Raw genomic sequence first — 20962 nt, 5'->3', positions numbered from 1 at the left:
AGTTGCCTGCACAGAGTGAGCGGAGCTTGTTTGTCAAGAGTGATTTGAACACAGACTAAGGACTGAAAACAAAAATAGAGCAGCCCAGAACTGTTGCCAAGTGTGAGCAGTGGTTGACCCTGGGCTACAAATTCATCATGCAAACTGTTGACATTTTTCTATATTTTAGTTCTGCTTGTTTTGATTTACGCCTACCGGTTTTATTTGTAGTCTTAAAGGAAAAAACTTGTTTCTAGGGGCATGCCTAGAAACAGTAAAAATAGCAAGTGCAGGCTAACTAAATGGCCTTTACACAGAAGTTGATCTTAAATATGATTTATATTTCTGGGGTGGAGAAAGTATTAAGTTGAAAAAAAGCAGTTTAATAATGAAGAACAATATGCTTCTGATGAGTTATGTGACATGGCTGCATTTTGTAGAGGGAGAATTTGTTGCACCCAACTTGAAGTCGAACTTGGTTTATTAGCCATTTACTAGTAATTAAAAAAAATCTTGTAAAGTAACTAGGATGGATCAGTTTCTCAGTACTATTAGTGTTATTAGTGAGGTGTTGAGTTTTTAACGTACTGAAGTCACTTTAAGTAACTCAGATTTGGGAAGAGCTCGCATTTTGTAGTGCCTTTGAACCTCCTGGTGTCCTTTATCTGACGACTGCTTGTCACAAGTGTTCGTCTTAAAATGAGAGGAGGAAAAAGGTGTTGCTAAATAGAGTATAAATTAAAGTTTCAAAACAGTCCTCATGTCCAGAACCTGAAAATCATTTTGTGTTCTCTGTGGGAGTTTTCCAAATTTATTCTAATTTCATCTTACACAGGTAAGACATAGCTGTATTTTTAGGTTCATTGCCTGAAAAACAGAAAGATTTAGCTCCCAGGCTGTGATACTGAGAATATTAAATTCCTGAAAATGTTATGATTAATACAAGGAAATTAAATGTTTTTTAAAGTGTAGAAGAGGTAAAGGCTACTGAGGGTGTTAATTGCATGAGCATTTTGTGATTAATACACAGAAATTAATAAATTTTAAAGTGCGAAAGAGATAAAGCCCAAGCTGCTTCCTGGCTAAAACATTCCTCTTTGGATCTGCTGGCAGATACATGTGCATCTCCTCTCTTCATTCTCAAGGTATTCTATTCCAAATCTTCACTAAGACATTGTCTGCTGTAATTGAATAGTTTCTTTAAGAGTTTTCAAATACTCCTGTCTCTAAACATCAGCTTTTTATCAGTGTGTTTTTGTAGAACTAAACAACGTCCTCTGGAAGTTTCTTCTCCACTATCAAACCTTGCCTTTCTCCTCTACCTCCTTTTCCAAGTGTTCCTCCCCAGGATGCTGAGATAACAAATGCTTTTTTCCGGCAGCAGGAAGGTCAAATTTGCCTAGCAATGGCAAACTGAAACACTGCCAGTTGCTCAGCGACACAGAAAGCTCTTTACTGTTGGAACCAGCCCTTGCCTGTGTGTTGCACTTTGTAGAAGGGTGTATCAAAGCAGCGCCAGCTCTTTGTCCAGGTTTAGCCCTATAGAAGAAGTAAGGGTGCTACTCCTGCAGGGTTAAAGGGAGAGGTTGCCAAGGCATTGGAAGCCTGCAGGGTGGGGCTGGATCTTTGCCTTAGCAGCCTGCTTTGCACAGTGGCACACGGAGCTCTCACACTCCCCTTTCCCAGGGAGAAGACTCACAGGAGGGTCACCCAGGGCAAACTCTGCTGGGGTTCTGCTCTTAGTATTTCTTGGTAAATATGATGCTGGTAATGGGAGGGGGTCAGGATTTTCCCTCCCTCTATTCCCAAGTAGCTGCTGCGGGAGCTGTGCCGTGCAAGCAGCCGGAGTGCCCGTGCCAGCTGGCCTGGCAACACCAGGGCACTAGGTCAGGCATCTCACCAGCCACTGGTGACATGAACCTGGAAAAAAAAGGCACTCAGTTTCTATTTCCACTTCGGCAAAGCCTAGGAGAGGGCCATTGATGGATTTTTAAACACTTCACAGTGCAAATACCAGGAGGGAGGCTCCGTTTGAGCTTCAAAAGAAAGCTGCCAAGAAAACGTGCATCTCAGCCAGCCATGGATAATGAGAAGTGTACATGCTAGCTGAAGGCTCCTGGTATACTGAAGAGGTGATTTTGATTTTCCTGCAACACTTCCCTGCATTCTGTGATGGAGGCAAAAGACCAGACCAAGTTTTAACACAGTGTGCTAGATACAGTACCAGAATTGCTGGTAGAGAATAGCAAAAAACTTAATTGGTTTTACAACATTTTTCTTTTCCTGGATGATGGTGTTTAAAAAAAAACACACCAAACAACACCACTTCCAGGCCATTGTACAGGAGTGATTTTGTCTAAACAAAGCAGAAAGAGGTCTGTTACACTTAAAAGAAACCGAAACAAAACCAACAACAAAAGAACAGTGTTCATGCCAAGTTCAATGCTTCTAACAATACAACTGTAATTTCTGGGGTGGAAATTCCCATCCTAATGCAAAACAAAATCCAAAGCCACTCCTGAATTCTTGCACCTGCAAAACACAGTTCCTCCAAAGGGCAGAGCTTCTTACCTGTGACAGGTACAGTCGTAAGGAAATACACCTAATGCAAAATAAAATAAATAAAATATTAAAATATAAAATGAAAATATACCAAATCTATACCAAAATATAAAATAAAATATACCAAATATAAAACAAGTTGTATCAACTGCTTAAAGAACAGAACCAAGCCTGTAACACTTGTAAGGACAGTGGGGGAAAGCAGTGGCCCACCCTTTCCACAGGACCTTATTTTTTTCCTGCACTGATGTCAAAGCTCTGAATGTAAAGTATCTCACTTTCTACAACTCCCTGAAAGGACCTTGTGACCTGGTGGGTGTTGGCTGTGACAAGTGACAGGAGGAGAGGAAATTCCTCAAGTTACATTGGGAGATGTTTAGACTGGATATAAATTCCTTTGCTGAAATGGTCACGTATCAGAACAGGCTGCCCAGGAAGTGGTGGAATCACCATCCCTGGAAGTGTTCAAAAGGTGTGAGGTTGTGGCACTTGGGGACATGGTGCTGAACATGGCAGTGCTACATTAATGGTTTGACTCAATGATCTTAGAGGTCTTTTCCAACATAAATGTTTTTTCTGTGATTTGATATTGAAGGGAAATAATTTTATCTTCAATTAATGTTCAATGCTCAACCTCACAAGCAGCAGCAATACATAACACCAGGGGCCTGCTTTGGGGAGAAACTTCAACACTGCTAGGTGGCTGCTCACTAGAAAAACCTGTGTGCATTTTGTGTTGCCTCTCATGCTGCAGCACAGCCAAATATTTGTCAAACAGATTTTCAGCTTCATCAGAGCTTATTTGCCCCAAATTCTGTCATGCTATTAGCCACTTTTACAGGGAATATGTATAAATGGAAATAAAAGAACTCGAGAGGAAAATGGAGGGAAGCACAGACTTCATGTACACCATAACATGCATTACTGTTGTGCTTTTAAGCATTTGCTGGAAGGCACCTTGAGTTTCCCTTTTCTCCCCACAGTTCTGCGTGCGTGACACCACACAGTGGGTGCAGCAAGGCAGTAAAAGAAGGATTGGCACATCACAGTAAAGTGTTAAAGTGTCACTTCAACTATATTCATTAGATGAGGGGTGGGAGTTTCCTGCCTGCCTCCTCCCTGGGAGGAAAACCCAGGGCAGAAAGCCAAGGCTGGGTAGGCACGAGCTGTCCCTGGAGCTGGTGGGGCTGAGGTTGCTCTTGGCTGGGTAAAGGACAGGCTGAAGGTCTGGTGTGCAGTGCATGCCTCCTCCCCCAGGTGACAGGTGATAAACTTTTGCTTGCTCAGCCCCAAGCAGGACTCTGGCACCTACAGAGTTTCCTCCTTGTTGTGTCTTTATCTGATGAATGTGCTCTACTGGACCACTACTGGTGGCTTTTTTCTCATGTGCTGGGTAGGATGGGGGAGGTGTTTTCTCACTCCTTCCCATGTCTCTCAGCCCAGCTGTGAGCTGCTATACTGCCAGGGATCCTCTGAGATCTTGGGACATGCACAAAGGGAAAGCATCTGTGTGGGCAGGTGCAAAGGCAGCAAGTGTTGTATCTGCTGTCTTCAGGATTTGCTTGAGAAATCAGTGGCAAGAGGGAAAGTGGGAGGCAAAAAAATTGCCTTCAAGAATTTGAGCTGCTCAGTGCTGATTTATTTATGCCACGTTAAGAGAAATGGAGGTTAAACAGCTGGGGAACTTCCATCAGAGGTTATAACCTACCCTTCCATCAGGGTGAGCATGTTGGGTGATGAGACTGCCATGGAAAAGCAAAGCTCTCCTCAGAAGAGGACTTGTGGTCATGTACATGCAGCAGGTGTGGAGCCATGCAGCTTCCCCATATTGCACATCATCTCTCCTGGTTCAGCTCTCAATACCTTCTCCCATCTGTCTCAAAAAGCATCATTATTATTACTTAGTAGGAATTTTAATCCCCAGTACAACTTATTCTGCTAAATAACATCAATACATGAAAATATATTTTTCACCTGTCGAATACTGTTGCAAAGTGTGTTGGATGTCCTTCTGCCAGCACTTTGGTTAATGCTGGATTAACTTCATGAGGCATCCTGTGTGGCTGTTCACTCAGCTCCTGCTCAGGTGTTAAAGAAAGGACACCACCTGCGCCAGACACAAGAGACAGCAGAAGGGAAGGTCCATCATCCCCTGAATTGTTCTGGCAGAAGCTGTCAGCTTGGGATAAAACTGCCATAGAAAGGGCACTGAGCATAGGTCCAAGCTGGAAATTAGTCATGGGTCAGCTTACTCTGGAAAGCCTCCGGAGGTGACCCAAGAGCAGCTGAACTGCTGAGATTCTTCGGCACTCTCTGGCAGTGGGGATGAGGACAGGTGGATCCACACTTGCACCCTCTGGTAGTTCTGCTTGTGTGCAGGTGCAACTCAGTGAATATTGGAGTTAATGAAGCAGCAGACTACAAAGTGTATTAGTTGGACTGGTCTGTCTGTTACAAGAGGGTTGATTTGTTGATTTTTACTTCCGTTGTTTTTTACCTTGTGAGCTCCTGAGATAAATCTTGGTTCCCAGAGGGCATTATCCTGTAAATCTGAGTGAGCTGGAGAATGAGTGGTCCTGCTGAAAGCATGAAAATAAAGCAGAAGCTCAGCCAGAAGAGGTGTGATGTCTTTCTCACACAAGATGGGTGAAACATCTTGTGACACCCTACTGCCAGCACTAGCATGCCACTGTGGAGGGATTTGAAACCACACCTGCTACTTCTGTTTAGCTCTGACGAGCTGTGGCTGAGAGCTGCTGCGAAGCTGGTGGTACTCCTGGCCCTGGCTGTGAGCTCTTGAGCTCTACATTGTGTGCTGGACTTTAAGTTTGGGTGCCTGTGGCACAGGGAGTTCAGGCCCCTTGCCCAGATGGCACTGCATGCTCCCAGCCACAGCATCATTTTCTGTCTGACCAGTCTCCCTAGCAGACCCTCTTCATTGTGTGCAGTGTCCCAGGTGTGGGAGAGATGGGGGATGTGCAGACATGGGAGCAGCTCTCTGCTTGTACCAACTGCAGTAGCTTCAGTTTCAGTGAGATGTGCACCTCACCCTCAGCTATATTTGTAATGGCTGTGAAAATTTCCCCTTGCACTTACTCAACTCCATTCTCCTGCAGCTTTTACAGTTGCTGGAAGTTCCCTTTTGCCTAAGCCATTTCAAGTTGTGGAAAGGAAGCAAAGTTTGTGGGTAACAAGCTCTTCCATTGAAGCTGTGGAGACATCTAGAAAAAAGGTGAAGTTTCTGATTCAGAAGCCCTTCTCCATGTCTGAAACAGAACCCTGAGACTGTTACTCTGTCTCTGGAAAGAACTGATGGGACCAGAGCTTTGGAGAGAGGCCCCCAGGCACCCTTCTGTGCCAGGCAGCCCCCCTGACCTGCACAGCAATGGGATTCACGGACCCTCTGTGAATGAGCACACCTCTCATCACTCAAGACACCTTAGTCTGTGTAAATAGCACAAGGCAGCATGCTGGGGAAGGTGGCTTTGCTCATTTGTGGTCATGTTTGAAGCTGCAGGTTGGACTTGTTTGAAGTGGTACAGAGACCAGGCACAAACATTTACGTGTGAGTGGCCCAAACTGGAATAAATGAGTTTCTGGTTGGAACTGCTCCACAAAATACAGTGGTAGACTACATAATCCATAATTTGTTCTTTGCAGAGAAAGCAAAAATGTGTTAAGGGAGATTCTTTTAATCTGTGCTCCTGAATCTTCAGCAGTATTGCATTTACTGTGGTACATGTTAAATTGGTGAGTATTGATTCCAGCAGAATTTTTCCATTGTCTTCTTGGAAATGATCATCAGGTGGCTTGGTTTGGAAGGGACTTCAAAGATCATCTATTTTCAATCCCCATGCTGTGGGCAGGGATACTTTCTACTAGACCACATTATTCAAAGTCCCATCCAACCTGGTCTTGAACACTTCCAGGGATAGGGCATCCACAACTTCTCTGGGCAGCCTGTGCCAGTGCCTCACCACCCTAACAATGAAGAATTTCTTTGTAATATAATCTAAACCTATCCTCCTTCAGTTAAAAGCAATTCCCCCTTGCCCTGTCTTTCCATGCCCTTGTGAAAAGTTGCTCTCCAGCTCCCTTGTGGCTTCCATTAGCTACTGGGAGGTGCTCTGAGGTCTCTCTGGAGCCTTTTCTTCTCACCACCTAAAAACCCTGACTGCATTCCAGTTTCCTGTTTCGCTCCTCCCCAGCAGACTCCTAGGCTACGAGACTCAGCCAGCAAGTGGGATATCTCCTCCTCTAGGGAGAAGCTACTCATATACAGTTTTTTTGCAAACTTCAGTTTCCACAGCCTGTTGCAATGTTCTTAACAGAAAACACCAGCTGTGTATGATCCAGCCAGGGAGCGGCCAGGCAGCCCCGTAGTAAAGCAGAGGCAGACACATTTAAACTTTGGACCTGCTGGGAGCCAAGGGAAGCATTTCAAGGCACAGCTCTCTGTTTTCTCAGCAGCACTACTGGTAAAAAGCTTCGCTTAAAGCACCCTAAATCCCAGCCTGTTGACAAAGTCGTCTTATCGAAGCTTAGCCTGAACTTCTCCTTTCCATGTTCTTCATGAGGGGAAGAGAGAAGGGAATTTCACCATCAGCACTTCCCATGCGGTGCACCGAACTTGCTCCTGTGAAAGCAGCCACACAGATCCTCTCTGAGATCTCTGCACACCATGTGCATCCTGCTGAGAAACAAAAAGCACTGTCCCAGTGCCACAGATTCTCCACAAAATGTGCAAGTGCATCCAAAACTGTCATGACTTGCACAGGGCATGAGTGGTTACATACTTGGGGCATGTTAGTGCAGAAACTGTAAATATCATAAATAATCATAATCTCATAAAGGGAAATTTATGTGTGTAAGGTAAGTGCTCTGTTAATTTTACAGTGGCTGTTCTACATGGCTTGTGACAAGCACTTAGGGAATCCGCCTCATTTTTTGCAAAGCCTCCATGTGGGGTGTATTTTCTGAGAAATGAAAACCTAAATGTCTGTCCTGATTAAAGTACATAATTCAGAGCTGCGCTCTCCCAAACAGCAACAACATGTGGGCAAAGTTAGGGGAATATGACAATAAACATGCAAACATCTTTTTTTTTTTTTTTTAATAAAGAATAACTAATCCTGGGAAAAAGAAAAATAAATGGCTCTGTTCCTCATGTTTAAAGTCTGTGGTTGTAAGGGCACAGCTCATAACTTCCCCCTCCAGGTTACCTCCCACCCATTGTACTTTTTTTACTGCTGGCTGCCAATAACTTACTGAGGGAGTAAGTTTCGTCTTTGCCAGAGCCTCTTTTTGGAGGGTCACAGCTGAAGAGGAAGCCTGCACTGATCAAGGCTGTTCACCAGGTTAGTTCTCTAAAAGTGTGGGAATATTAGTAACTTGTTAGCCTGGGAAGAGTGGGATAATACTGTCAAAGTAGTGAATTTCTTTTCTTTTTTTCCTGCTCAGCACAAAATATAAATAATTATCAATATAACTCAACATATAAATCATAAATCAATGTAACTATCTGGTAAATCCTACTTGGGGAAGTGGTGGTGTGGGGCAGCTTTTAAAAAGCTATTTACAGGAGCTGGATTATGGAGAGTTTACCTTTGCTTGCTGCTTTCTGATGCTAACACAATTGCATAAGTGTGTTGAAGGAATCTGACTGGTATTTAACTCTGTGTTTAAACTGAGCTGCCCTGCCAGAAGCTCAGATATTGATGGCTTTTGATACCTGGTCTCCCTGTGTGCTTGCTTGTCCCTTCAGTGGGGTGTGCTGTCAGTGGCAAGTGCAGCTATGCTTAAAACTCTTCATTATTGTTTGCAGATAGGAGAGAAGAAAATAGGTGAATAATACTTGTGTAGAGGACACTGTGCCTACACTGTAAAAGTGTAGAGAGACTCACCACATGTTGGTGGCACAGCTGTGGGCAGGCAGAGGGAAGCTATGAGTAGGCAGAGACATTCCACTTCCCTCTGGACACACACACTTGATATCACCTCCAGCTGCAGCCAGGAGTGGGATTTCTGGAGAAGCACACGTTACTCCAAAGGATGGAGAAAGAAGGTGCTCCCCCTCCCCCAGCATCCCTCTTTCATTTCAGTTTCTATTCTGGCTTCTGAGCTCAGAAGCAACAGGAGGAGAAGGAGGCGGAGGAACTACCACCCAGCAGGGTGGGTCTGCCTTTGTCGAGTTGCTGTTTCTAACAAATAAAATGAACCAACCCAAGAAAAAAGTTTCAGCAGATGTGAGCAGGCAGTTTATCTCAGACAACCTCACCCAAGCCCAAACTTTCTTAGAATTGTTGCCTAGAAATACCTCGTGCTTTTTTACTTGGCTGGGGAATTAGAAGCAGAGAGGAATTGTTTTTGTTGATAGTCTTACTATTATCTTCATCATTATTATTATTTAGGCCTGAAGCTTACTGGTTTTCAAGGTTTACTTACTTGCTTAACCTCAGGAAGGCAAGGAGAGGGTGTCAGACTTCAGACACTGATATTCTGGCTTTCTGGCTCCCTATGTCAAGAAACCAGAGATACGGGTTTTCTATAGTATCTATCTTGTGCATAGCCTGGCTTTGCTATGAGGAAATGGAGTCCACAGGTGTTTCCCATGTGCTCCGGGCCATGCCAAAGCCAACTTGTGTAAAATACACCAAGGCAACAACTGGAATGCCCAAGGCACTCCCTTTAGCCTGGGTTCACTGCCCAGCCCAGCTCAGCACAAGGGGAATGAGCCATGCCTAAGCACTAGCAAAGCCTTTATGGGCTGGAGTATGGGGAACATCAGTGACCTGATGCTATTTTGAAGGCTGGATTAAAAAGACAGATAATGCAAAAACCTAGAAAAGCAGGCAAGATATGGTTATGCTCTACCATCTCCAGTGGCAGCTAGGGAGCTGGGCAAAAGAGGGGCTGCTGAAGGATGGTAGCCACCAGTTTGCTTGGAGGTCCAGATTGACTACAGTTTTGTCACTGACTATCCAGTTTCCTTTCTCTCTCAGAACAGGACCTGGCATGGCTGTCCCAGCTGCTGGTCACTGACTGTCCAGTTTTCTCTCTCTCAGAGCAGGACCTGGCATGGCTGTCCCAGCTGTTGGTCACTGACTGTCCAGTTTCCTCTCTCTCTCAGAGCAGGACCTGGCATGGCTGTCCCAGCTGTTGGTCACTGACTGTCCAGTTTCCTCTCTCTCTCAGAGCAGGACCTGGCATGGCTGTCCCAGCTGCTGGTCACTGACTGTCCAGTTTCCTCTCTCTCAGAACAGGACCTGGCATGGCTGTCCCAGCTGCTGGTCACTGACTGTCCAGTTTCCTCTCTCTCAGAACAGGACCTGGCATGGCTGTCCCAGCTGTTGGTCACTGACTGTTCAGTTTCCTCTCTCTCAGAACAGGACCTGGCATGGCTGTCCCAGCTGCTGGTCACTGACTGTCCAGTTTCCTCTCTCTCTCAGAGCAGGACCTGGCATGGCTGTCCCAGCTGTTGGTCACTGACTGTCCAGTTTCCTCTCTCTCAGAGCAGGACCTGGCATGGCTGTCCCCACGGTAGTGACGATCCAGCCGCAGTATGGCGGGGCCATGTCCGCTGTCTCCAGATGCACATGGCAGACGGGCCTGATGGACTGCTGCTCCGACTGTGGCGTCTGTGAGTGCCTGGGATACACGTCCCTTGCCTTTCCCGCTGCTCGGCCCCTGCCGCTGTGCAGCCGTGCAGCCTGGCTCTCCCAGCTGCTCCCGTGGTTCCAGTGCTGTGTTTCTCCCCCTGCCAGGCTGCTGCGGGATGTTCTGTTTCCCCTGCCTGGCGTGCCAAGTGGCCGGGGACATGAACGAGTGCTGCATGTGTGGGACCAGCGTGGCCATGAGGACCCTGTACCGCACCAGATACAACATCCCGGTCAGTGCGGAGCCTGCCCCCTCACCCTGCTGCGAGCCCGAAAGACGGGATGCCCCCGAGGCGCCTCTCTCTGCGCTTAAAGGAGGGGCTCAGGGCAGCAGTGATTTCTACTCGCCCTTTTTTCCCCATTCGTATCCACCTCAGCTGCTGCTTCCTCCTTTGAGCTTTGAAAGATGGGAAAGACTTGAGATAACTGTGGGCTGACTAAAGAATAGGTGAAGCTGATTACACGGATAAAGATCCACAGTCAGGTTTGGGAGAAAGGTGGACAGTATATACGTAAGGGTGTTTCTTCCACAGGGGTGGTGGTTGCTGCCATCCCGAGTGCAAACCAGGAGGCTTAAGTTCACTTTGCCCAAATTGTCTGTTCCTGTGTGCATTTTTCTTCCCAGTCTGAAGCTCAGAAGTCAAAAGATAAGTAGCTATCTGCAGCCTCCACAAAGGGCTCCTTCCTTCCTTTTCGTGGTGCTTGGAGTTTGCCAGCCCAGGGCTTCAGTGTTTTCTTCTCAGGATGCTGCAGCCTGCCAAGCACAAAAGAATACTTGATTTGGAATGTGATTAACATTTTCGTGGTTGGAACGTGGCTTCTGGGAAGCCTCTGTCCCTAACCAGTTTCTCCCTAACAGGGGTCCATTTGCTCTGACTACTGTATCACCATGTGGTGCCTCATGTGCTCTGTTTGCCAAATTAAGAGAGACATCAACCGCAGGAGGGAGCTTGGAATATTCTGGTAAGTTGGGAGTGCTGGTGCTGGTCCATGAAACTGCTGTCACATGCAGCCAGGCGACTTCCCAGAGCCTCTCCTGCCAACATCTTGACACCGGACAAAGTTTGCTGCAGTGGGGAAATGGCCATGGACAGGTGACAAGAATGACCTGTCCTGAAGCAGAATGTCACTGGGGACCTTGTGCAGGGTGGAGGGGGAAGGACTGGGGGCACACACAGAAAGTGGTGAGGCACAGCCCAGTCCCTCACACTCCTCTCCCACCCTGTTGCAGATGCTGCCATCCTTGCTGCATCCTTGGAGTTGCTGCAGGCAGGAGTCACCGCTGCCCTGACTGTTGGGCAATGCACCACGTGGAGCTTGCCTTGATTGCATTTGATTTTCCCTAATTAACTGCAGAAATAAAGTTTTGAGTTTGTCTTCCTACCTCTTTGTGTGTCATTTTTGCACTACCTGAGAGCACCCATCATTCTCCTGCTCCTTCTATCTCATTAGCCCCTGGTGTAGCTGAGATTTCCCTGTGCCTGCTGCAGAGAGAGATTTTCACTAGTATTTTGTTATTGGATCAGCTTTTAGAAAGGATATTTAATACATTGAAAGGTCAGGGTTGCTCATCCAAATTGCAAACTCAGGGAAAATGACTACTGCTGCAGGGCAGAGATGGGTCTTCCTGCAGGCAAGTGACTTCTGCAGGCCACCCAGCATTACCCCTGCTGTGGTGGCTCAGGTGGCTGTCCAGGGCTGTTGGTCAGTGCCACCTTTCTGAATAAAAAGGCACGGGGATTTGGGGCTGCCTGGCACCAGCTCAGCTCAGTGTTGAAGATATATGGACCCTGAGCATGAATTCCTCCCCACCTGCAATGAAAAACCTGGCTGGGTCATGGGTGATCTGTGCCCTCTCGGGGACAAACAGTGGCATCTTCCTGCATGGCATTACAAAGCCCATGTGCACTAGGCTGTGAGCCCTGCATTCCCATCCAGAAGGTGGAGGTTGCACCCACCCTCTCTCCATCATTCTCAAGAGAAATGCTAAAGGACTTTTGATCCCTACTGTCCCAGCTTCATTCCTTAAGGAGAATATGACTGGGTTTTTAACCCCACTCTGCCTTCACCACAAAACCTTCAAATGGCAAGTAGTGGCTCCATCCATGCTGCAGGGTGAGTGAGTGTGGTGGCACTCCACTCTGCCTAAACCCCAGACGGTCCTATGGATGATCCCTGGCAATGCAGAAAACTGCATTTTTAGTCTAAGAGAGACCATGCCTGTGTCACTCAGTGCAGTTATAGGCGGTTCTTGCAGATGCTCAGGTTTGACAAAGGAAAGGTGCTGCTCCTGCAGCAGCACATGGAGCCTGGCAGCAAGCTGGAGCCTGGCAGCACAGGAGCCTGGAAGGAAACTGCCCTTCTCTGGGAACCTCTCCCACCAGGGCTCTGGGCTTGGAGAACACCTGGGTGGGAAAAGGGGAGGGCAGACAGCAGGAATGAAGCAGGGCAGCTGCCATTGTGCAAAGCTGCACCTAGACTGGCATTTGCTCTGTTAGTCAGAGGGAGCAGAGGTCATTTGCCAGAGCCCATATAAAGCATGAGAACCAGGAAAAGGACTCTTTCCTACTGGGACAAGGACAGCTTGGAAAGTACGTATGGCACGGCTTTGCTTTGGTTGTGGTGTGGAAACTGCTCGTGGCTGAAGCAGTGATGCTGGGCAAGGGGAAGGGCTGGAAACAAAGGTGAGGTTTTCTGCCTGGAAAACTGCTTCTGGGTTAACCACAGCATGGTGGGTGCTGCTGATGGCATCTTGACAGATGTGGGGAACAGAGGTAGAGGACAGCAGTTTTTGCACTGTGTTGCTCATTTGAGCACATATAGTGCCTCTAGATGCTGCTTTATGACCTTAGCTGTTGGTGAAATGTGGTTGCATGTGCCTCAGGATCCTTTTGTCCCCATCAGTCATTCCAGCATGGCAGGTGATGCCATAGGGCTGTGAATTGTAGAATTGTGATACATTTGGTGTGCTGTGCCTGGATAATCTCTCGGGGGGTGAGTGTGTGGCAGAGGCTTCTCCAGGCTGCTGCCTGCTCTGCACTGCAGCCTCCACCCATGCAGGGATGTGGTGTGCTTGTACCTGGGGAGGGGAAGCCTGACTGGAGAGATCCTGCCCCTAAAATTTCTCTTGCTGCTGCTGCTCCTGTGCACACTTCTCTCTGTGGTCTCTGTGGTCCTGCCTGCTGCTGGGAACCCTGCTGCTGCACGGGAGTCCCGTGCTGGGCTCTCCACTGCATAGCCTTGCATGCTCTGCCTCCTCTCCTGCCCCTCCTGGTTCTTGCATCTTAAATCATCGTATGCCAAGGCTTCTGGAAGGGGATGCTGTTTTGGCACACCAGGAGGTGGTATACTGGCTGCAGAGGAGGCTGGAATTACCTGGGATCTCGTGGATGAACAAACAGGGACAGCTGGCCAAGGCAGGGTCCGGAGGTGTCTGGAGAGGGACAATGGTTGCAGTGTCCCCTGCTGCACTCACAGGTGTCTCAGATGGGGACAGCCCAGCTAGGAAGTTGCAAAAAGTCAGGAGCAAACCATGTGGAGATTTTTACCAGCTTTTTTCTTTCTTGCACCATATTTCAACAATCTTTTTTCTCTTCCTGGGACTACCAGTAACAAGGGCTGGCCCTACAGCAACAAGCCATGTCTGACAGCTGGGATGTGTCTATAAATGCTGGAGAGTCACAAGAGCTGCCAGCAGAGCCATCAACCCTTTGCCACCTGCTGGCATTAGTCAGTACAAATACAATGCCACAGCCGGTGCCACTCTGACGTGCCTAATGAGCTCAATGGCATCATCAGAGTGCTGGGCACAGTAATTGTTCCAGCCCATTTCTTGTGTTGTTTCATACTTAGATTTGTGCAAATGTGCAATTCTGATGTGAAAACAATCCTCTTAGAGCGCTTAACAAAGTGGTGCAGAGCTTGGGCACAGGGCAGGGAGTGTGTCTGCATGGAACTTCTCCTGCGGGAGCATTCTCTATTGTTTGTTTGTTTGTTTGTTTTAATTAAAGCTCCAGAAAGAAAAGTGAGAGTGGCAGAAGCTGGCGCTGTGCCTTGCAGGGGTGGCAGGGAGTGATGGAGGTACAGGTAGAGTTATTACATTGGTCAGGTGATTTTGGGGATGATGCTGTGGAGCAGGAGCTTTCCCACTCTCAGAGGATGAAGCCCCTTGCTGAGGAAGGATGGGATGAACTCCACAGGCCATGGTGACCCCACTGACTGAGGAAGAGGAGGATGAGGTGCTGGCACAGGCAGTCAAGTGGAGAAGGGGTAGGAACTGGTGACAGGGTTTTGGGTGATGGAAAGAGACAAGGAAAACTCACTGCCTTGAAGCACACCAAGAAGGCAAGTGAAGAAAAAAGGCAGAGGGGGAAGCAAACTGGCCGAGCTTCCCCCAGAACAGAGCCAAGACTAAGGTGACTCCTGAGAGCTTGGGGAAGGCTAGAACTCAGCAGTAGTAACTTTGGCAGACTGTGATCATGAACAAAAGCAAACAAACACACAAACAAACAAAAAAACCCATCCCCAAACGCAGACAATTTTACACAGACAATACGAAATAATTTTACCACGATGAAAGATGACATGGATATGAGAAGACAGGTTTGAGGTGTTGAAGCACTGCAGTTCTGAAGCAGAAGGACCTCTGTTTTCACAGAAGCGTTTTACTTGCATAGGCAAGGGATGATGTGCTGCTGCCTTTGGGGGGAGACTGGTTTTGGGGGAGGCTTTGCTTCAGGGGTAATGGCAGCTTCTGGCAGAACTGTGCCCCGCTTTGTGGTGAGGGTGGCATTACCCTGGCAGTGGGGACTCCCCAGAGAGCTCTTTCTTTGAATGCAGCAGCCCGAGCAAGACACCCACTTCAGAAACACCTGCAGCATCTTCCTCTGCTTTTCTTTCCAGACCACAAACTGCCTGCAGGGACCTGACCCTCTGCTGGAAATGGCCTCTCAAACTGTGATTACTGTCCCACCCCAGTTTTCAGTCATCCAGCAGCAGCAGCGGGGGGAGTGGCAGACAGGGCTGATGGACTGCTGCTCCGATTGCGGCGTGTGTGAGTACAGCCCTGCCCCTCATGCCGCTGTTGCTCGTGCTGTGTGCTCTGGTGTTTCACCCCGCTCCTCCTGCAGCATTACCCCTGCTGCAAACCCCACTCCTGGGGGTACTGGAGGCAGAGCAGCTCTTGCCTGATGTCAAGAGCCACAGCTACCGGCTGGCTTTTCCCCGTTCCCTCCGTCCTTGCAGCCCTCAGCCGAGCCCACGTCTCACTGTCCCACAGGTCTTTGTGGGATGTTCTGCCTGCCCTGCCTGAACTGCCAAGTGGCCGGGGACATGAACGAGTGCTGCCTGTGCGGCTCCAGCGTGGCCATGAGGACCCTGTACCGCACCAGATACAACATCCCGGTCCGTGACCAGCTCAGGGTCCCAACAGTGGCCACAGCCACGGCATGGGTGCTGGGGTGGAGGCTCAGGGAAGGACAAAGGGGTGCCCAAGGGGAAAGGCAGATGCGGGGAGTTTCATGGGTGTGCCAGCAGGCCAGGAGCCAGGGACACATCTGCCTCATCACTGTGAGCTGGAGGTGACCCCAGCACACGCTGCTTCATGCCAGTCCTCGCTGGAAATGAGCAGCGAGGTGCTGCGGGGCCCGGCTGAGCTGCCATGGGGTGCTGGCGACATGAAATAGAAAGGCTGAAAGGCTCAACGTTTGGTGTGGGAAGGGGTTTTTTATGCGATGTCCCGGACTCCACAGGGCTCCATCCTGGGAGACTTTTGCTCCATCATGTGGTGCAGCCCGTGTTCGCTCTGCCAGCTGAAGAGAGACATCAACCGGAGGAAGGAGATGGGCATATTCTGGTAAGCTGGAGCTGCTGGCGCTGGTTTGCCTCGCTGCTGCACAGCACCCAGTGGCTTCCCGGGGTCTCCCTTTCCTCTGACGCCTCCAGACACAGGGCTGCTGCAGTGCCGGGGCAGTAATGGCTGAGGAAAGGGTGACCCTGCTCTCCTATCCCTTTGCAGATGCTGCCACCTTCAGTGCACCCTGTGGAGACACTGCAGGCAGCAGCTGGAACTGCCCTGGATGCTGGGACGTGCACCATGAGGAGTTTGCCTTTGCTGTGCTCGATCCCCTCTTCCCGGGGTAAAGCCAGCAATTAAAAGCATTGTCTTCCTCCCGTGTGTTATTTCTGTCTCTGTGTCTTTCTGCAGCATCAGAATCAGTGCTGTACTTTTCTAGGCTGTGTGGCCAGAGGCATGATGAGGCTGTCAGGTAAAGGAGGTTTTCTCTTGCACACCCACACTGGAATGAGGCCAGACCACAAAATTTAGTGAGGAGAAGATAAAACAAACGCCAAATCTGCTATGGGAGCAACTTCTCTGTGGACACCACCAACGTGCCGAGCTGGTGACAGCACTGCCCACTGCTCAGAGAGGCCCAAGAGCACTGAACCCATCCCTATGGATGCCTGGACTGTCCCCAGCACCAAACACAAGTGGGGAGTGATGGTGACGCTGTGGGATTCCCAGTCATTCTGCTTTCCCCACGTAAACATTGTCAAGACACCATCACCTGGGAGTGGCTTCCCTGTGGGTCAGAGCCCTGCAGCTTGTGGGTGCTGGGTGCTGTGGTGGAAGAGCTGAGACTTGAGGGTACAAGGGTTTATCCAGTGCCTTCCACGGTGACAAACAGGCAAGTCTGGGACTAGAGTTGCTCTGGCTCAGATTGGTTTAAGGTTTACTGCTTTGAACAGGAAAAGGTGGGGTTTTGCCCAGAGTGGGCTGCAGGGAGCCCGGAGTCTCTGTCGCGTCTGTGGTTTCTGTGCTGGCACTTGTCAGACAGGATGGAGATTTATTCAAAAATACCTTTTCCACTCCCCTGTTTTCACCATCACAACTCCTGCTGCAGTTGCCCCCGGTATGAAGGGGTGAGGCTGTGCTGCTGCTGACTGCGTGTAGGTGTGTGTTCACACACAGAAACATGTGAACAGACAAGCAGGAGAGAGCGGCTGTGCTGTGGTGTCAGCCAGAGCTGGCAGTGGGCCTGCTGTGGGGACAGATGTCACGAGTGGCATCCCACAGGCATGCTAGGTCACCTCTGCTCCCTCCTGGCTGCTGATCCTAAATCCCTGCCACGTGCATCCTGCCAGCACCAGAGCAGGGTTGTGGGTCTGAGCCCCAGCCCACAGCACAGGCAGCTGCCTGGTTTGAGGTGACCAGTTCAGCGACAGCCCTCATGCTGCAGGAGTTCACGGGTGTGCTGCGAGGACACAAGAACAAAGGCTTCAAAGCCCCAGCGCCAGGAGTGCTGAGGTCCCCTCTTTCCATGGGCAAGTGAGCCCTGTGTCCCTTGCACGGGGCTCCTGCAGGCCCCCTGCTCCCACCTCTCCTTCCACAGTGATGGTTGTTTTGGGCTTCCCTGACAGTCATTCCTGTCGCTGTTAGGGACACGAAAGAATAAAGGAGGCAGCAGCAGGTCAAGCAGGACAGCTCTCTACATTATTTTCTGACTCCATCTTAAATACCTTTTACAAGCAGGCCAAAGATTGGCTACATAGGTAGCCACCTCTTCGACCTCGTTGGTGAACATCACCATCAATCATCTTTCTCCTCCCAGAGAAGAAATATGTAAACAATTCTAAAAATATACATAGTTTACTTGGAGCTGCATGAGAACAAATGCAAACAGTGAAAAGCAGGCAAACTTGAGGCAACACATTCCTGCTTGGCATCCTACATCAATCCTTGATCATGGAGTCTGCCCCCCGGGTCTCATTCTCCTCCAGAGCATGCAGGGGTTGGTCCATTGGGACGAAAGCCACCAACCTCCACAGTGAGCCAGAAGCAGCCAGAAGGCTGCTGAGCAGCTACAAGGACACAGAGGTTTTGTTTCTGTGAATTTCTTTATCAGAAGTAACCACAAATGGCCACTACTCAAGCAAGTATGTGCTTAAGGTATCTCACTTGTAGGCACACCCGTGTGCATTATTTGAGGTGCCAGCAGCACGACCCTTGCCAAGCTGCTGCCAGCAGCGGGCAGGAGGGAAAAGCCTCTTGTGGTAGTGATCCCCATCACCGAGTCCCGTATCCCGGGCCCTGAGCGGGCGGTCCCTGGCCGTCGCACGGCTCAGCCACTCGCTCACGGTGTTCCACCTCCTGGCGCACACAGGGAGGAGTGACAAGCTTGGCTTTTCCGCAGGGATCCCGTTCCTCCCGTGAGATCCCTGCGGGCTGTTCCAGCGCCATATGCCAGGACTCCGCATTTCCTCATCTGTGCTGCCCCACGGGCACCGGGATTCTCGGGCTGAGCGCCACTGGGATGGCACGGACATCAAGGGACATGGACCTGCCCACGGCACCCCCAGGTGAGGCACCTCGGCGCCAGCAATTCCCGGTTGGAGTCAGCCCTGCGCTGGTGGCAGTCCCCGTGTCCCGCGGCTGCTTACGGCCGGAACAGGGATGTTCTCCTGGTCCTGAGGTGTTTCTGTCAGTAATGTTAATTCTGTCAGTAATGCTTCCCTTCCAGCTCGAGGGGTCCTGCGTTGCCCTTCTCCCCCTCCCCTCGGGCGCTGCCAGCCTGCTGGGGCCGGTGGTTGTGGTTTCCCTGTGATGCCTCCCTCGGGGCCGGCATGGTTGTGGTGATCGTTCTCCTTGCTGCTGCTAAGACAGGTCCTGCCTGGTAAGTGCCCAAAGTGATAACCAAACAGACCCACACCCAGCCATGCTGTCCAGGGGGTCTCTCACTGCTGGCCAGGGTGGGAGAAGCCCAGCATAGCCAGGAAACCCTCACTGTGGGTGATGGATAAGCACTAGACACCCTCTGAGGGCTGGCTGGGTTGGTTCTGTTCCTGCTGCCTCTCTTGGCACTGTGTGAGTATGGCTGGGGGGCAAACAATGCCGGAGGGGGGTCAGCTGTCACAGCCCCCAGACCAAAGCCCCTCCCAGGAGGTTTGTGCCTCGTGTTTGGGGGACTGGGAGCTTGGAAGGCAGTTCAGGAAAGGTGAACCAAGGGTTGTTGGGGTCTGGGCCAGCTGCACCCCATGGCCAGCAGTTCTGTGTAGTGCTGGGGACAGTCCAGTGTTTGTGGGTACAACTCCTGTGCACACAGTGCAGATGAAATGCACCCTGCTTCACAGAGGGGTTTGAGCAAATGGCCTTCCTGAGCTGCCCTTCTGGGAGAGATGTGACTCTTCTGGATAGGGAGGGGGACAGGCATCTCCTGAGAGTCTCTGGGTGTGCTCCCAGGAGCTCTGACTGACTGGTGTCTCTCCTTTTTTAGGTACAGAGGAGGCTCCTGCTGCAGCCTCACCTGCAGCCACAGCCTGTGGGTCTCAGAGCAGGGCTGCCCAGAAGAGCCAGGCTCACCCTCATCTCACTTCTGCTGTCAGGAACAGGACTGAGAGAGACCCTCCACACAGTGAAGAGCATGTCACATGTATTTAATCCTCAGGAGAAGACGCCAGGCTCCTTGCTGGATAGAGCTCCCTGCAGGGGACAGCCCATGTGGCTCCTGAGTGACAGACACCCTGGCTCCAGCTGATAAACATCCCAGCTATTTTGGATTAGAGATGCCCCTGGTTCTCACAGTTCTGACTGATGAATGCTCCAGCTGCTTACAGCTCAAGGAATATGATGCTCTAAGTGATTTCAACTCCTGCATCTTCCAGCTCCAGATCACGGTTCTGGCTGCTCTGCTGTTGAGATGCTCTTGCCAGCAGACCTCCTCCCCTCATTACACTCTGGGTTAGGGACACTGAGGTTTCCCTTGAGTTTCAGGCCACTCCAGCCCATGAATGTGGTATGCTAATCACCACAATTAGGTGTTCCTAGGCAATGGGTGTTCCACCTCAGGTTATTTGAAGCCTGAGCTATTTCGTCTCCAGCACACACCAGAGAAGAGATGCTCCTACTGCTTCCAGAGGCAGAAATTAGGTCTGGGGGGTGTTTGCAAACAGTCTGAAGGGCTCCCAGAAATGGGGAGACAGCCTGGCTCACAAAGCACTCTGTTGAGGTCAGAAAGGCTTCCAAGATGGAGTATCAACCTAACTCTGTCATGCTCATCACTAAACCACATCCCCAAGTGCCACATCTACACATTTTGTTAACATTTCCAGGGTTGGTGATTCCATCACTTTCCTGGGCAGTCTGTTCCAATGCCTGACCATCCTTTCCATGAAGAAATTTCTCCTAATACATGATCTAAAGCTCCTCTGGCACAGCTTGAGGACATTTCCTCTCATTTCCTCTCATCCTGTCACTTGTTTACCTGGGAGAAGAGATTGATCCCCACATCTCTACAAACTCCTTCCAGGTGGTTGTAGAGAGCAAAAAGGTCTCTCCTGAGCCTCCTTTTTTTCCCAGCCTAGACATCCCCATCTCTGCACTGATCCCACAGGGACATGAGATGATGCAGTGAGGCATGATCCTGAGCGTGGATCAGACACTCTCTTGAGCTCTTCTCTCTTCGAGGCTAATGCAGTGTGAGTGTTGATGTAGTGGATGGTGGTAAAAGCACAACTAATGCAAGCCCCTCCTGAAACAGCCTTCCTCCTTTTCCAAGGTGGTTCTCTATGTTTCCAAGAAGCTCTTTTGCTGTTCTTAAATTTTTGGTGCAGAGCAGTGGTGGTGCTGCCTGCGTGAAGTACAGGGAAATAAAACAGATCACCAAGTTTCACGTCCCACACTGTTACTAATGGACAGACTCCATCCAATTTGTTTTCTTGCCCCGGGCCTGGCCCCTAAGCAGCTTTGTGTCTCGGGAACCTGTGCAGCG

At 49.7% G+C, this 20962-nt stretch overlaps 2 protein-coding genes across 5 annotated transcripts; both read left to right on the top strand.

The window, feature by feature from the left end:
* The first annotated feature begins 7776 nt into the window (after positions 1-7776).
* On the top strand, positions 7777-15191 carry LOC136360625 (placenta-specific gene 8 protein-like). Of its 3 annotated transcripts, none has more exons than XM_066318025.1 (5): positions 7777-7898; positions 10053-10180; positions 10305-10429; positions 11056-11159; positions 15099-15191. In XM_066318025.1, coding segments are annotated over exons 2-5 (345 nt in total). In that variant the 5' UTR covers positions 7777-7898; positions 10053-10065; the 3' UTR covers positions 15100-15191. The 3 variants fall into 3 exon arrangements, with proteins under 3 accessions (XP_066174122.1, XP_066174121.1, XP_066174120.1); XM_066318024.1 differs by lacking the exon at positions 15099-15191 and adding an exon at positions 11428-11579; XM_066318023.1 differs by lacking the exon at positions 15099-15191 and having other exon boundaries at positions 11056-11163.
* LOC136360628 (placenta-specific gene 8 protein-like) lies at positions 15130-16371 on the top strand. 2 transcript variants are annotated; one of them, XM_066318027.1, is made up of 4 exons: positions 15130-15249; positions 15475-15599; positions 15947-16050; positions 16213-16371. In XM_066318027.1, coding segments are annotated over exons 1-4 (342 nt in total). In that variant the 5' UTR covers positions 15130-15137; the 3' UTR covers positions 16214-16371. The 2 variants fall into 2 exon arrangements, with proteins under 2 accessions (XP_066174124.1, XP_066174123.1); XM_066318026.1 differs by lacking the exon at positions 16213-16371 and having other exon boundaries at positions 15947-16054.
* The last annotated feature ends 4591 nt before the right edge of the window (positions 16372-20962 follow it).

This window comes from Sylvia atricapilla, chromosome 4, assembly GCF_009819655.1.
Source record: "Sylvia atricapilla isolate bSylAtr1 chromosome 4, bSylAtr1.pri, whole genome shotgun sequence".
NCBI classification, from domain to species: domain Eukaryota; kingdom Metazoa; phylum Chordata; class Aves; order Passeriformes; family Sylviidae; genus Sylvia; species Sylvia atricapilla.
The sequence above is the reverse complement of the archived record's forward strand: the minus strand, read 5'-3'. Positions and strand labels throughout refer to the sequence as shown.

What these genes read in the sequence shown, in the direction of transcription:
- LOC136360625 (XM_066318023.1), top strand. Translation starts at nt 10,066, where the DNA reads ATGGCTGTCCCCACGGTAGTGACGATCCAGCCGCAGTATGGCGGGGCC. An exon ending in CTGCTCCGACTGTGGCGTCT is followed by an intron (nt 10,181 to 10,304) that starts GTGAGTGCCTGG and finishes TCCCCCTGCCAG; the next exon opens with GCTGCTGCGGGATGTTCTGT. An exon ending in GCACCAGATACAACATCCCG is followed by an intron (nt 10,430 to 11,055) that starts GTCAGTGCGGAG and finishes TCTCCCTAACAG; the next exon opens with GGGTCCATTTGCTCTGACTA.
- LOC136360628 (XM_066318026.1), top strand. Translation starts at nt 15,138, where the DNA reads ATGGCCTCTCAAACTGTGATTACTGTCCCACCCCAGTTTTCAGTCATC. An exon ending in CTGCTCCGATTGCGGCGTGT is followed by an intron (nt 15,250 to 15,474) that starts GTGAGTACAGCC and finishes ACTGTCCCACAG; the next exon opens with GTCTTTGTGGGATGTTCTGC. An exon ending in GCACCAGATACAACATCCCG is followed by an intron (nt 15,600 to 15,946) that starts GTCCGTGACCAG and finishes CGGACTCCACAG; the next exon opens with GGCTCCATCCTGGGAGACTT.